General features: G+C 37.2%; 1 protein-coding gene across 1 annotated transcript in view; it reads left to right on the top strand.

Moving 5' to 3' along the window:
- The window catches only part of WAC (WW domain containing adaptor with coiled-coil), a 40884-nt gene extending 34077 nt beyond the window's left edge, over window positions 1–6807 (top strand). The window contains exons 12-14 of the mRNA XM_063303487.1: window positions 1245–1419; window positions 5244–5371; window positions 5787–6807. Coding sequence (XP_063159557.1) covers window positions 1245–1419; window positions 5244–5371; window positions 5787–5856 — 373 coding nt within the window. The 3' untranslated portion in view covers window positions 5857–6807. The remainder of the gene's footprint in view (window positions 1–1244; window positions 1420–5243; window positions 5372–5786) is intronic.
- Window positions 6808–15234: the final 8427 nt, after the last annotated feature.

The raw sequence follows: 15234 nt of genomic DNA, 5'->3' as shown, positions 1-15234 counted from the left end.
ACAATGGTAAATCTGTTTCTCCAGATTCCCAGATGCATTATTCCAAACTGCTTGTGCTTGCAAACCAAGGTATGACATTAAACTGAACAATCCCAATCAAATATATGGAAGCCACTCTCCCTACATCATTTAAAAGTTTTGAACATTTTGGTTAGTAGTCAGATAATCCCTAGCCCAAGGGGAGCAACCTTTTTGTGGATGAGATACAATGCTTAATGATTTGGGGGGACCACGGGATATAGTAGACAGGGCAGTGATACAAACGGTGGGCCCTGTTATGCATGAAGATTACATTGGCCATTAGGGGGTCATCTTTTCTCTGCAGTACATATTACCCCTGTTTTAAATAGCCTTCAGCAGACTTTTGTTTACTCTTAAACAGAAACAGCTCAACTCAGCATTGGTTTGAAAGAAAGAAAAGACATCTAATCTCTTGTATGCCTTACAATTTTTAAAACTTTTTAATAATGACTTTTTTTTATATGTTTATCGTTTTATATCCTTGTTGTATACGGCCCAGAGTCACTTTTTTTGTGAGGTGGGCGGCCATATAAATTTGATAAATAATTAGTAATATCTAATGATTGTCTATAGTGCATATGTTCTTCAGTTGTAGCACCATTTTATCTGCAGCTGTTTTAATGTTCATTGCAGTTTACTGGTATTTTTTGGTATTTTAAATGGATGACGATTTTGTGATCTAGCTTGAAGGAATAATTTAATTTGAAAGAAACAGCAGTTTGATAGTTGGTAATTATCTTTTCCTTACATGTAAATGTAAGCCCAGATATTTTTCTATAACTGCTTTTCTTAGCTGCTGTTTCTGTTTCTGTTTCTGATTATTTTATTTTCCACATTTCTATGCCATTCCACTTCAGAAAGCTCTGAATGGAGTACAACAAAAAACTGTTCTTCAACTGTACAAACTAAAGATTTGTGGAAAGCAGTGAATATAGTCTAATAACTCATTGTTTTTTATATGATTCTCTAAGAACAACCAGTGTTTAAAATCAACATATTACTAAAATTGTATCAATGATTATTAAAATAATTTTGTGTAATCTGCATACATCTAAGAAAATATATTTATTTATGTAAGTATACATTTCACATTTTAATATAAATGCATATTCCATTAATGGCTGGCAAAGTAGCAGGAAACAAGAGAAGTATATTACAGATAGAAGATTTGAAAATTGTATGAATTAATATGACAGTGACACAGTTCATTCTTTTTCTGATAGCAGTCCATCTCCTGGTCCAAATCATACCTCCAGTACAAGTGCTTCAAATACAACAGCACCACAGAACGCATCTGGACGGCCTACATGTTCATTAACTCCTACACTAGCAGGCCATTTCAATGAGAATCTTATAAAACATGTCCAAGGATGGCCTGCAGATCATGCAGAAAAGCAGGTGACTGTATATTCAGTGTTTTCTTGTGTATTGTAGATCAGGTCTATTAGAACTTCTGTGTATCTGATAACATTTAGTAAGTATTCTTTGCTAATGTTTTTCATAACTTTCCACTCTCCATTTTGGAGATGGGGAGAGATTAGAATCATTCTTTTGGGTGGGAAAAAACAGGTTGTAGAACCAGCAGAGATAGTTTTCTTAATATTATATAACTTACAGTTGTTAACTCTTAATTGTTTTCTATCCTATTCACATAGGCATTTATTAAATTAGATACATAATTTTCAGTTACCTGATATATCAGCAACAGTTGTGTGGCCTGGAAATTCAGTGAGTTTTCTCTGTAGCTTGAAAAATTCTAGGTCTTTAAAGCAGAAATAGTAGTAAAAGAGTGCTGTGCCTATGATCCAGGTAACACTGTACTGTATTTCCAGGTCTTCTGACCATGGATCTCTGCTTCCACATTGTGAGGCTGTGGGAAAGTTTGATCTTGATAACAGATCTGTAATTTCATGTGGACCTAATGCTAAGCAGTCCATGTATGGTTTGGGGAATCTTTTTCACTGGCAGGAGAAACCAAGCAGGATTGAACAAGCAGCATGTGTTGTCAGCACAGTAGCTCAGTTGGAGTAATCCAGATATACAATAAACATTGATTAATATTTAGGCCCATACTGGGCCACTGATATAAGATCATATAATAGCAGGGCTCATTTGTAATGCTAAGTCATAATTTGCTTAATTATTACTGATTAAATAGTGATTGGCCAAACTTCCATAGGCCAGAAGCAAACAAATCACATTTTGACTTAGTATGATATATGAACCCATCACATTTTGACTTAGTATGATATATGAACCCAGTCAGTATATTTCATGGCTTAATCTATTATAAGTCTATTATGCAGCTGAATCTAACCATTTTTTTTTAGTATTTATCAAACTCTGAACAGGAACATGTCATGTACCAGCATTTTTACCACTGGGAAATACTTGCCCTAAATTGGTCCGTCACTTCACTAACAGGTTAGAGAAGCGGACTGAAAATAACAGTAAAATTTAACAGAGGCAGATGTACTTCACTTGAGAAATAAAAGTCAGATGCCTAGTAATGTGATCAAAGCTATCTGGCTTGATAATGGTATTTGCGAAAAAGAACTTGGAATAGCTGTTGATGGCAAACTGAACATAAATCAGTGTGATATGGCTCCCCAAAAAGCAAATACAGTTTTGGAAATATAATTTCCAAACCATAGGTAGTAATTCCATTCTGTTCTGCAAATCAGGTCCCACTTCAAGTACTTGTCCAGTTTTAGTAATCGCATAATAAGATTCAGACAATTGGACATGATTCAGAGAAGAGCAATGAGGGTGATCAGGAGACTGGAACCTATATCACCTGCCATCACACACAAGTCTCCCACCACCACCACCACACACCCTGGGTACACCTTATAAGATTTATTTATTTTTGATTTCTATAGCCGCCCAGAGTCACTTGTTGAGATGGGCAGCTATAGAAATCGAATCAATGAATGAATGAATGAATGAATGAATATGTTACAAGGGGTACCCAGGGTGTGTTGGGGGGAACTTGGTATGTGATGACTTGAATAGTTATGCCTTCTCTTTCTTTTCTCTTTGTTATTTTGTCATTTCCTTTGAGCAGTTGATACACTGATTCTTAGGTTTATTTCAAATATACCTGAGGAAGCCCTTGACGTTGTTGTTAACAACTTTAGCCAAGTTCTCTTTCATTTTAAGCTTTAGCCAGACACCATCTTTACAGTTCTGGGCTATCTGCATGTACCCTTCCTCGCTGACCTGGTGAAAGCCACGTTTTCCTTCTTACATAAGTCTTACCTTGTTTTTTTTTTAGATTTTTCAGTAAGCACCATGGTCTTTTTCTTTTTTTCTCAGCTAGAATGGATTAAATTGTGCTTTTTAGTTAGATGTGCGAACTCTTCCCAGAATATTTCAGGAAATACTGATTTGGAAGTTCTGATGTTGATTTGCTGTATCATGGGTCCAGACTTTGTCTGGATCATAACAAATTACTTACTGTTCTGAAAGATTTACTTTTGCAAATGTGTGAACCACATCTGGAATGCCCAAATTGCTATCTTTTGGGGAAAAATAGATTCTGAGGACAGATCAAGTAATTTTACATATCCCAAATTTTAGCTTCTCATTTCTTAGGAACTCCTTCCTATCTAAGCTGCTTCTTCTTTAAGAGTGTTTTAATAGTAGATCCAGTTATTAAAGAAAGTGGTAAGCTCCCCTTCACTGAATATATTCAAGTAGAGGATGGGCAGTCATCTGTCAGTGATCCTTTAATTTGGATTTATGCACTGAGCAAGGGATTGAATTGAAAGGTATAAATACTCTGTGATAATCCCAAATTACAAAGAATTGAAAAAAATTGTGTTGTGAGAGGCCTTTCCCCCTTGCTAGAATTCAGAAGGGATGGGAGAGAGATTTTACTCTCTCTGGCAGTAGGACTTGACAGTTATGGAGGAGGTTGTCTTGGAAAAAGGTAAGGTAGGTTATTGGGTTTAAACCTGTCTTTGCAATATGTAGTTGTCCTATCATTAATTCTAGGAATTTATATAGTAGAAATTGCGAATTTGTTAGGTTTCTGTTTATATTCTGTATATCCATTCTTGATTTCCAACTATTTGACCTTTGTGCATGTTTTATTTTTATTTTAATCCTTCCTTTGTTTTGTACAATTGAAGCTCTTTCCTCCTATTTTCCCCACAACAACAACCCAATGAGGTGGGCTGGGCTGAGATAGAATGCCTGGCCCAAAACTCACTCAGCTAGCTTCATTTCAGTTATCTTATCTTATCAGAGTCTGTCTTTGTACTCTTCCTCGTGATGACCTTACCTTGACTCTGCCTGTTAAGTTCAGAGTTTGAAAATTTAAGATTACTTCATGTCAGCCAAGTAAATGTAATAAAACAGTGATTGCAGCAATCCTACATTTTATTTATTTATCACATTTTTGTCACCGCCCATCTCCCCAAAAGGAGGGACTCTTATTCCTTAACACCGAAGAATGCTTGGCTGATAGGAAAAGTATTAGAGGATGCTTTCTGTCAGTAAGTTAATCAAGTTTTTTAATAGTCCCAGAGCCTACCCCCATCGGCAGAGTCAGAGTTACATCACAGTACAGCAGGATAACTATCCTTAACCTGGCATTTTATAGCTTCATATGCTCTTGTCCATTTTTAGGATTCTAGTTCTCATTCAGCTTTGCAGATGTAATTGGTATGGAAGGAGGGTCTTACATACTCAGACTTTAAGGGAAGGACATTTATTTTAGTAAATGAAAACTTGTAATAGAGTTATCAGATTTTCACCTTTTTCTTGTAAGAAATTCAGAATGTGAAAGATATTTTGAAATAACAGTTCTCATTATTAGACTCTGAATTACTTGTAGGTATAATTACCAATAGTGAATTGAAATATTGAAACAGTTTTCCATTGTTATGACCACTGATACCCCCACTTTAGTTTTGTTATGATTGGAAGTTAAATGTTTTGGCTGGAGAAAAGCCAAACTTTTTCAGTGCTATGTAAAACTTCATGAAAAAAATAGGCTGAAGACTAGGTTGCTGTAATATAGTAAAGTTGATAATTGTTACCATTTTATGGATGACAGGAAACAGTGCTTTTTATTTTCCCACACTGCAGTTCATGTTGTTAAACACATAGACATTTTTTCACTAATACTGTACACTTTTATAGGCATTTGTTTACATCAAGTAAGTTGTCTAAGAAATAGAACACATTTATGAATAGTTGCTTTAATTCTTTAGGCATCAAGATTGCGTGAAGAAGCTCATAATACAGGAAGTGTCCATATGTCTGAAATTTGTACTGAATTAAAAAACTTAAGATCTTTAGTTCGAGTATGTGAAATTCAAGCAACTTTGCGCGAGCAAAGGTAATTATTTATTTTGGGTGCATTTTTCTGATTTGCTAAATTTTCGGTTATGTCTGCTTTTACAACTTCTATATAAATTTAAGAGCTACTGAGCTGCATTCCCTAGTGCACAGTGAAGGGCTAGGAACTGTTAGAATTTAACACCAGAATGATGCTGACTGAAACAGGCATAATACCTCCCTCCACAGCCATTGAACTACTGAAGGTACCCTTGTGTGCTCCGGATCTTGAACAATAATTTAGTCCATTATGTGTACCATTAAGGTAGGTCAACCATTTCCAGGCCCAAGAATTTTATCCTTTTTTTTTTAAAGTTAAAAAAGCATATAAACTAGTTGTATTTATCACAGTATAACTGCCTACTGAAGAATCAGTTTGGTATCTCAGGTGCTAATTGTATTATTTTCTTTTATAGGATACTCTTTTTGAGACAACAAATTAAAGAACTTGAAAAACTAAAGAATCAGAATTCCTTCATGGTGTGAAACATTGTGAATAATTGCACATGGGTTTTGAGTACAAGACTGTAAAACTGGTTGCCCAGTCTTAACTATTTTGAGCTGCATTTGAGTAGACTTTGGACCGTTGAGTTGGGCAATACAAAATAACATGGGAAAGTGGAAAGGAGGGAAGTCATTCAGGGGGAGAGATACAAGGATGATTTGTAAAACCCTTGAAATGTAGATTTCTTGTAGATGTATTCTTCACGTTGTAAATATGTTTTGTAGAGTGAAGCCATGGGAAGCCATGTGTATCAGAGCTTAGACATCCAAAACTAATCAATGCTGAGATGGCTAAATACCTAGCCTTTTACATGTAAACCTGTCTGCAAAATTAGCTCTCTTTTTTAGTTAATTTATCGTTCAGAGATCTTGCATTTCCTGAAATTCAATGCAAGCGCCAGGTGGATCTGTGTCTCAAAGCTGCAACAGTTTGAAACAGTTAGGGTAATGTACAAAATATCATGAAACAACTGTTTCCACACTTGCACCTAATCAAGAGCAGTGCTTTTCCATTTCTGTTTTACAGAGCAGTGTTTTTCATTTTCTGTGTTCATTTTGCTTTTGAATTCCTAGATCTGATTTTAATCAGTTTTTTAATTCTTCTAATTTCTTCCTTTCATAAGGCACTGTTGCTATGGCACTTTTCTATAATCTTTTCATTCCTGTGTACAGTAGCTTAAAATTGCAGTGATTGAGCATAACCCACTTGTTTGTATAAATTATTGAAATGTATTTCCATTTGCACCCTGAAAGAATGGACTGATAGTACTGCTGGGCACATGTGTTTGAAAGTACATCCCTTTCTCAGATTATAAGGAAACAGCCCAATGAATATGTCAACATGGTTGTGGGCGGGAAAGAAGGAAAAAGCTAGTCAGATGTGAATTGTATCTGTTGTAATAAACATGTTTCAAACAAACAAACAAACAAAAACCACTGGTTTTCTTTTCCTTTGGTCGATAACATATTACAATTTGGACTGTTTGGGGATTCTTCATCAAAGCTATTCTTGTTGAATACTTTTGTACTTAATTAAAAATAAGTCCTCAAGGGAGGTTTTGTTTAAAAAATTGTAATTGTGTATAAAATATTTAATGACATTCAACAAGGATCAGTGACACCTCCCAACAGTTGTCATATGTTAACTCCTGGTTTTTACCTGTCTTGCTATTATGACATTTCATTTCAAAGGATGTTTGTGTTGTAGCTAACTGTTCAAGTCTGGTGCTGACCGCTGTTCTTAGCCATCACAAAACGCTGACTTTGTGTAATTGGAGTGTCTCACTGTTTGAAAATGGTGGGAAAGCTCAGCTTTGTATATTGTTTCCTAAAGTATATTAAAAAATAAAAAAGAAACTATTGCTACTACAAAATAAATTTGGGTTTTTTTTCCAAAAAACTGTTAGTAATAACTGTTATTTAAGTCTTCATACATTCCTAAAAACTGTGTATTTAGAAATTTAGATCATGCTGAAAAATGGCCAACTTGCAAACCAGCTGTGCCACCGTTGATGTATTGACCTAAATTCATTCAAAGATGCAACTGTCTCAGAAAAAAAACAATCCTGCTTATTTATGTATACCTCCTAATTTGCCTGTAAATCTGTTGTCTTACCTTTTTGTCTTCTTGATAACACACTATAAAATGACAACATTCTATAAAATGACTTCTCTTGATAGAGACCTCAAAAAAGATGTAATATTTCCAGATGTTTTAAAGCCAGAAAAGAAAAGTTATTTTTGTAAAAAAAACAAAAAAAAAACTTTTTTAGCACCATTTACTAATCTCCAATCACTTTCTTATTTTAAGAGCATAAATTGTATTATGTATAACCTGGTCTGCTCATGAAATCATGTTTGCTTTATGAAAATTGAAAGTGGTTGATTTAAACAATTGAAAGTGTAACTAGGTGGGTGATAATGATATACCAGATTAGTAAGAAATAATAATTTATGTAAGTTATGGAAATATATTAATGTAGTTAAAATAGAGTTTAATACACTGGATTCTGGTGTTTCAATAAAGAAGTGTACAGTGTTTATGGGTCAGCTTCTTTGTGCTATTCTGTTCTTTGTGGATCTCAAGGGTAGATTCACAGGGCAAAGAGGAGTTTTCCCATTCTAAAGCGGTTAGACTTGTTCTGTTCTCCTGAACAAGCAGGGCAATCAAAACTTCATGTAATTGATATTAACTAGAAAAACACTAACTAGTTTTTCGTTCTTAAAAAGACAGTCCACCCAGCGGCAGGAATACATCATGTTCAGGAAAAGCTGTTCTATTTCATAATCTTAAAAATGTTATTTCTTACACTAAAATATTTTCAGGGGAAAAACTGGTAGAAAAAAGTACTGCATTTTTTTCCCATCCTTTTAGACCTCTACTGACCACAAATTGGGAGCTTCCTGTCCCTGTTTGTCAAGGCAGCAATCCTTATTTCCTTTAAGTTTAGTGCCATTTTGTGATTGTGGGTTTGGTCAGTGACGTGCCAAATAAAGCCTCGTGTAGCTCTCAAGCTGAAGGAAGCTGCATGTCCCTGCACTGTCTTGTACTATGGGCACCCTTTTTTAATACTTACAAATGCTCAAAATCTCAGGTGATCGCTGCATCTCACAAATTAGTGTTCCTGTCCAAAATCTCTCATTGCATGTGGGGACAAAATTTCATGAGACTTGGCAATTTTCTCAGTTTACAACTATTGTTTTTTATTTAATGTTGGCCATCTTAGCAGAGAAAATGGGATAGTTATTGCATGTGCCGTGATGTCAATCCCTAGTTTCTCTTGACAGTTTTTGAAAAAATTTTTGATGACAATGATAGTTGACATAATGGTTGGTTACACATCAGCAGGCACTGGAGGAGAATGTTTGTACTATTCATAACCAACTTCATTTAAAAATAACTCCATTCCCTTCTAGAAATGTCAATTTAAACAAGGCCAGGCTATTGAATGTTTTCCTTGCTGCTCACCAGAACTAGGCTCATAATAGACTAGAGGAATTTTGGCACTAATGAAGATACTCTTGTACTGAGAAATACTGTTTATAAGCCCTTCAATATTTATTTAAAATATTTTACCCCACTTTTTTCCCCCACTTAAAAAACACCACCTCTCCCCTATACTGAACTGCTTCTTGAGATCAGTTTTTGCAAATTTGCAGTTTTAAGAGGTTTTAATTTGGTTTTAATCTGGTTTTAAAGGGGTTATTTTTATTGATGTTTGTACTGGATTCTGTTCATTGGTTTTTTGCTCGGTGGTTTAATTATGTGAGCTGCCCAGAGCCACAAATATGACATGGGTGGCTATACAAATCAAATAAGTAAAATCTGGACAAACTGGGTATTTCTGGAAAAAGCAAACATGACTTTGCCTAGAAAACTTGAAATATCTCCATGTTTTTATGTAAGCTGCCTTGAGCTCTTGCAAGAAAGGTGGGATTGCCATCTAACAAATCTTAACTTCTATCAGACTCTTGAACTTGGGCTGAGAACAGAGTAATGCTTAAAAATCTGTTTCCTGCCTAATAAGCTGCTCTGGTGGGGAAAGGCCATTTTGGTAAGAGGGTGGGTGTTCCCCTTTGTTCAACTAAACAGAACTAATAGTATTAAAAAACAGTATTTCTTTAAAAGGGGTCAGTGCTTTTCTTAGGTGTCTATTAAATATTGCATCACGCCAGCGTCTTTCACAACAGCTTATTCCTGCCTGACCAAATTGTTCTTTGAAACAAACGAGTTGGTGGATCTGCTTAAGTGAGCCAAATTTGCTTCAGTGACTTTAAGCAGCTTCAATGTTTTGTACACTTCTTCCTTTCTCAATCATTTTGCAGTATTGCATAACACCCCTTTATGTATGCTAGATGAACATTTCTCAATCTTAGCAACTTTATGATGTATAGACTTCAACTCCCAGAATTCCACAGCCATCATGCTGGCTGGGGAATTCTGGGAGTTGAAGTTTACACATCATAAAGTTGCTAAGATTGAGAAACATAGTGCTAGATGAAGATTTGTTTGTTTGTTTTAACTTCCATTTTACTTGGATTATTGCACTGGTATTAATTTTCATCCTTTTCATTAATAACCCTAATTATTTCCAGCAGTGTTGCCAAGTTTGCATTGTTTCTGGTAAAGACAAACTAATGTGCTCCGGTATGGTAATGAATTGCATATTTATCATTTTAAAGATAAACCTTGGGTACTGGTTATGCAAATCCTTGAGCATTTTTGTAAGCAAATTTATGACTGATGTTCTTTATGAGTGTAAAAAAAATTACATGTCCATTGATTTCAGTGTGAGATCTGGCATGTCTATAATTTCAAGATTTCCAATTTAGCTAGCTTAACATTTCCAGGCCCAAGTGTCCTTAAGACATCAAGCGTGCCCAATCAAAGGAAACCCTTCCACCATCTTAAATTATTATAATTATGTTATACATTATGTGAACACCCAGCTCCCTGGGGAAGGCTTTAATACTGGGAAGGTGGAAGGAAAGAAGAGGGTGACCTGCAGCAAGAGGAATGGACTCAGTTACAGTGGCAACAGGTGCACCATTGGGAGACCCGAAGAACCAGGTTAAGGACAGATTGTCATGGAGAAAATCTATGTGGTTGCTAAGAGTCAATGACTTGACAGCACATAATCACCATCTTATAAGCAGTAAAAAAAAGTGTCACATGCTGTGAGTGTTGATTTTGAAGGCAAGGTTCAATTTTGTCTCAATAAATTCTGAGTTGTCTGCACAGGCTTGTTCAAGATACAGGAATTGTTAGATAGCTTTTTTAAAAAAATCTAAATCTAACCCTAACCCTGGGGAGGTAGACCAGACAGGAAACACAACCAGATGAGCTAATTCTACTGTACTGTAAGGCTACATTAACAGGATCTTGGGAGTTGGAAACTACAAATCTCCTGCCATCTCCTCTACAGCCTGAGAAGTTAGGGAGGATCCCCTCTGAGCCTCTTTCTCTGGCCATTATGCAGCTGTGGGCTATGCCATCTCTTATCTGACTGTTCCCTAGGCAGCATCTCTTCCCCCTGTTTCTCAAGGTCTTTCTCACAAACCATTACAGGTTTGGGTGTTAATGGCCAACACTCCTTCTTTAAATATTGCCTTGGTCTGGCTGAGAGCAGGTATTGTGTTGATAGGCCAAGCTGTAAGATGATTTTGAGAAGTGGATTCATCCATACGTAGCTACCAATTTTGAGCTCTTTCATGGGCTTGGATGTACTGTAACACCTATTGCAGAAAGTGTATGCCAGTGTTTCTCAACCTTGGTGACTTCAAGATGTGTGGACTTCAACTCCCAGAATTCCCCAGCCAGACTTGCTGAAGTCCATGCATCTTGTTGAAGTCCATGCATCTTGAAGTCGCCAAGGTTGAGAAATGCTGGTGTACAGTCTCTCTTCTTTCTTATCCCCATGATGATCAGTGATGTCCCAGAGCTTTTCTCTATTCTTTCTATACGTTGAGGGTTCCAGCAGGGCAGCAGAAGGCTGTCATGCTAGAAACAAATGTGAAGGGGTGGGTAAAAGTAATATAAAACAGGCTGGTATTTAAAACAAGATGAAAAAAGTAAGCCTTTAGGAGCTGCTCTTTACAGCAATTGCTGTCTTGTTGTCATCTTGGTTTCTCCTCCTCCTCCTCCTCCAGAATCCACTAGATGGTGGTAGTGCTCCAGAGATTTCCATTTCTCTGGCTAGAGAGCTATTCCTTCCTTTCCTCCTTTACAGTGTTTTGGTAGATGCTCTATTGACTCACAAAGAGTGTTCTCTCCAAGTAAGCGATAGAACAAAGCAATTGTTTCACTGTATGACTGCAGATTCCCCAAGGAGAAGTCGCATTACATTTATTTATTTATTTATTCTTCAAATTTCTATCACCGCCCATCTCTCCCGAAAAGGGGACTCTGGGCGGTCATATATTTTAGTTGTGATGCTTATGCATGTTCACTCCTTCAGTGAGATTCCCATTAGATCGGAATTCCCCCACAATTAACCTGTTGATTAAGCCCTTCAAACTCCAGATAATTAAATCCTGGTGCAAGACCACCTTTCCCTTCCCTCTTTTTAAAAGTTTGCTGGAGGCTTATTCTCCTTTGTTCTTTCTCCAGGAACAGGGGCTGGCTGTGAGGAAGCAATGCAAAGGGCCTCACTTGTCCCCCAGTTATGGGATGAAATATTGAGGGGTAAAGAAAAAAAATTAACCCAACCATGTTTCTGGGTACATTGAGTAACCTGATAACATTGCACTAGGGTTGTTTTATTTTGTATGTGCTCAAGTCAAACTTTGCCCAGTTTCCTTCAAAACTAGTCTTAGACTGGGTCATGCCACCCATCAAGTTCCTTGACTAACTGAGGTGCTGTGTGCCTGTGGTCCAGTCAGAACATGGTCTAGCACCCTTCTGAAAGTTTAGGAGACTTTCAACAGTGCCCTAGAAATAGCCCTGTTAATAGACTGTTGGTGGGGGTAGAGTGAAGCCAGAGGGACTGATGAATCACAAGAGCCCATTGGAGTTGGGTGGCTTATAAATTAAAACAAATAATAATAAAATAATAAGTAAGCCCCATCCTTGACTAACACTGCAAGGAAATGTCAGTGTTTACAGTGAATGACCAGGGACTGCAGTTCTGACATTGTGAATGGCAGCATCCAGAAGTAGCCAGTGAACGCAATTGTCATACTGGGCTTAAGGTGTTCTTATGGTCTTAGCAAAAAAGGGAAAGCTTTTTCCTTCTTCTTTTGGCCTTGCTGTTATAATCCTCATTGAAAGATTAAAAAAAAATGTGTTGACAAATATCAGCTGAGTGTGTTAAATATATCACCCTGTGGGGTGCAGAGATCTTACCAAAATGAAATTTTCAAATTGATGATTTCTTGGGCACATTGTAGTTTCCTTAGCAACAATACGGAAATGCTTTGCCACTGCCTTCTTCCAAGACATTTTTAAAGCTCCCCAATCCAGCCTCCTACCCTGGTTCAACCCTGCTTAGCTTCCTGAGATGCCACCTGGCTTGGGTCACGATAGAAAGAATAATTGTGCAGTGCCCTGCTCTTTTTTGTTATCCTATGTTTTTCAACTCACTGCTGTTTTGAAGTATAAAAAGCAGCAGGTTAAGATCATGATCTAGGAGGAGATAAAGCTACTGCCATGGGGACACAGGTAAAATGGGAGTTGCTCAGTGATTCTGGTGACAGTGATGATCACTAACAAAGAAATGCTCTTTAGGGAGAAGTTGTAGGACAGTGTTTCTCAACCTTGGCAAATTTAAGATATGTGGACTTCAACATGCTGGCTGGGGAATTCTAGGAGTTGAAGTCCACACATCTTAAAGTTGCCAAGATTGAGAAACACAGCTGTAGGATAAGGGTATGCATCTTCTGTGAGGTGAAGACTTCACTCTAAAAATGGCAAAGGCCAGCAAATCAAAGTCTTGCCCGTTTTGTATGTGTGTTGTCACATCCATATGCAAAAGGGCAGGGCTTTGATCATGCTACTGTGGTGGCCATCTTGCCATTTTGGACATCTGCTTTCCTTCTGCAGATGTGGATGGCTCCTCCTCCTGATTAAAAAAAAATTGCAACTTAAATCAATTGTAGGAAGAAGCAAGTTACAGAGAATGAACATTAATATGAGCAGACCAAAATGTTCAGCCTGTTTTGTTTTTTTTTACAATTTTGCAAGAGGAGAAATGAAAGCCTTAAGATTTGCATCCCTTACCCCAAGACAGGAAAAAATGATCCAGTTTGGGGAAATTGGGGGCATTCATAAAGGGTTGCAAGGGCAATCTCAATTTTATACAAAGCTTAAAGCCTCCATTTCGCTCTTAAACCACTCCAAAATGCAAAAAATGGCCAAAATACTTGGCCCCACCTGCACTGAAGAATCACAAATGGGGTGCTGGTGAGCTAAAAGCTTTTGGCACCTCCATGTAGGACCACCTTCTCTGGAATCTTGACTGAAGGTCAGAAGATCTTGCACAAAATACAGCCATCTCACTTGCAAAGGGGTTGAACGCTACCATCTCCCCAAAGGCCTTTTCTACCACCACTTTCCTTTCTATTTTTCTCCCACTGGTACAGCTTGAAAAATAAAACAATTGCTGTTAGCATTTTTAGCTGAATGGCTCTTAACTATTTGTTTCGCTTCCTTTTTTTCTGTCTGCCATACCTCTTCCCCTACCCCAGCCTTTCTCAACCTTTTGATCCTGGAGGAACCCTTGAAATATTTTTCTAGGCCTTGGGAACCCCTGCACATTCAGGCTCAAATATAGGCCAGAAGTTTCAAAAGTATTCTATTTGTTTCATGTATAGGCCTGTATGTATGCATTCACAGTGTTCTTAAACTAAAAATAAAGAATGAAACTTGCCTCTTTCAATGTGAAGTTGCCTGAACTTGAACTAATTTTTTAAATAGATCATGATCTCCCAGAGAACCCCTAGTGAACTCTCGCAGAACCCCAGGGTGCCACAGAACCCTGGCTGAGAAACCCTGCCCTCCCCAATCCAATGTGAAAGTAACAAGACAAGAACTAAGGATATGCGTTACAGTGAATGCATATAGAAAGTCATTTATGGGCTTTGTCTTGTCTGAGACTATATATACATTTATAAGCATACCTATATTAAACTGATGTGTGCATTTGTAAAGTTTTGTCCAATTTTCTTTAAATAAATTATTGGCTTTTAATGTGGATTTACAGCCCCTTTCCATTTTTATGTCTTTTGAGAGTTTCCTTGCTAAAAAAAGGGGAAGGATCAGAGGGAAACTATTAGAGGTAGCGTGGCTTCCTTCAAAAGTTGGAAGTTTTGCACAAACAAGAACAAAAAAGAGTATACAGAAACTGACAAAAAAAAAGAGCATACAATAGAATATGTAGAAAGACATAGGGGCATTTGGCAAAAAAAAGAAAAAGAAAAACAGACCTTTAAAAACATTCAAACCAGGAAACTGGTTAGGCAAGGAGATGATTGGATTGTCGAACTACAGGACATTAAACATGTACTCAGGAAAGACAAGGAAACTGCAGAGAAGTTTAATCAATTATTGGCATCTGTCCTCACTGCAGGGGAAGTCTGAATGGTCTTTTTCAGCATGTAGACAGAAATGATCTGATAAACATCTTTACACAATGCATGTTTAACTATGGGATTTGCTGCCACCAGACATGGTGAAGGTTTTAGAAGAGGATTAGACAAACACACGGAAGACAGGGCTATCACTGGCAACTAGTCCTGATGGCTATCTATTACTCACTGACTTGCGGGCAGATGGCTTAAATACCAACTGGGGAACAAGAGTTCAGTGCTGCAGCTCCCCAGATGCATCTGCTTGGCCTCAGTGTGGCAAAGAAAGCTGAACTG

The sequence above is a fragment of the Candoia aspera genome, chromosome 4, assembly GCF_035149785.1.
Source record: "Candoia aspera isolate rCanAsp1 chromosome 4, rCanAsp1.hap2, whole genome shotgun sequence".
In the NCBI taxonomy this organism is placed as follows: Eukaryota; Metazoa; Chordata; class Lepidosauria; order Squamata; family Boidae; genus Candoia; species Candoia aspera.
This window is presented reverse-complemented; position numbering and strand designations above follow the sequence as displayed.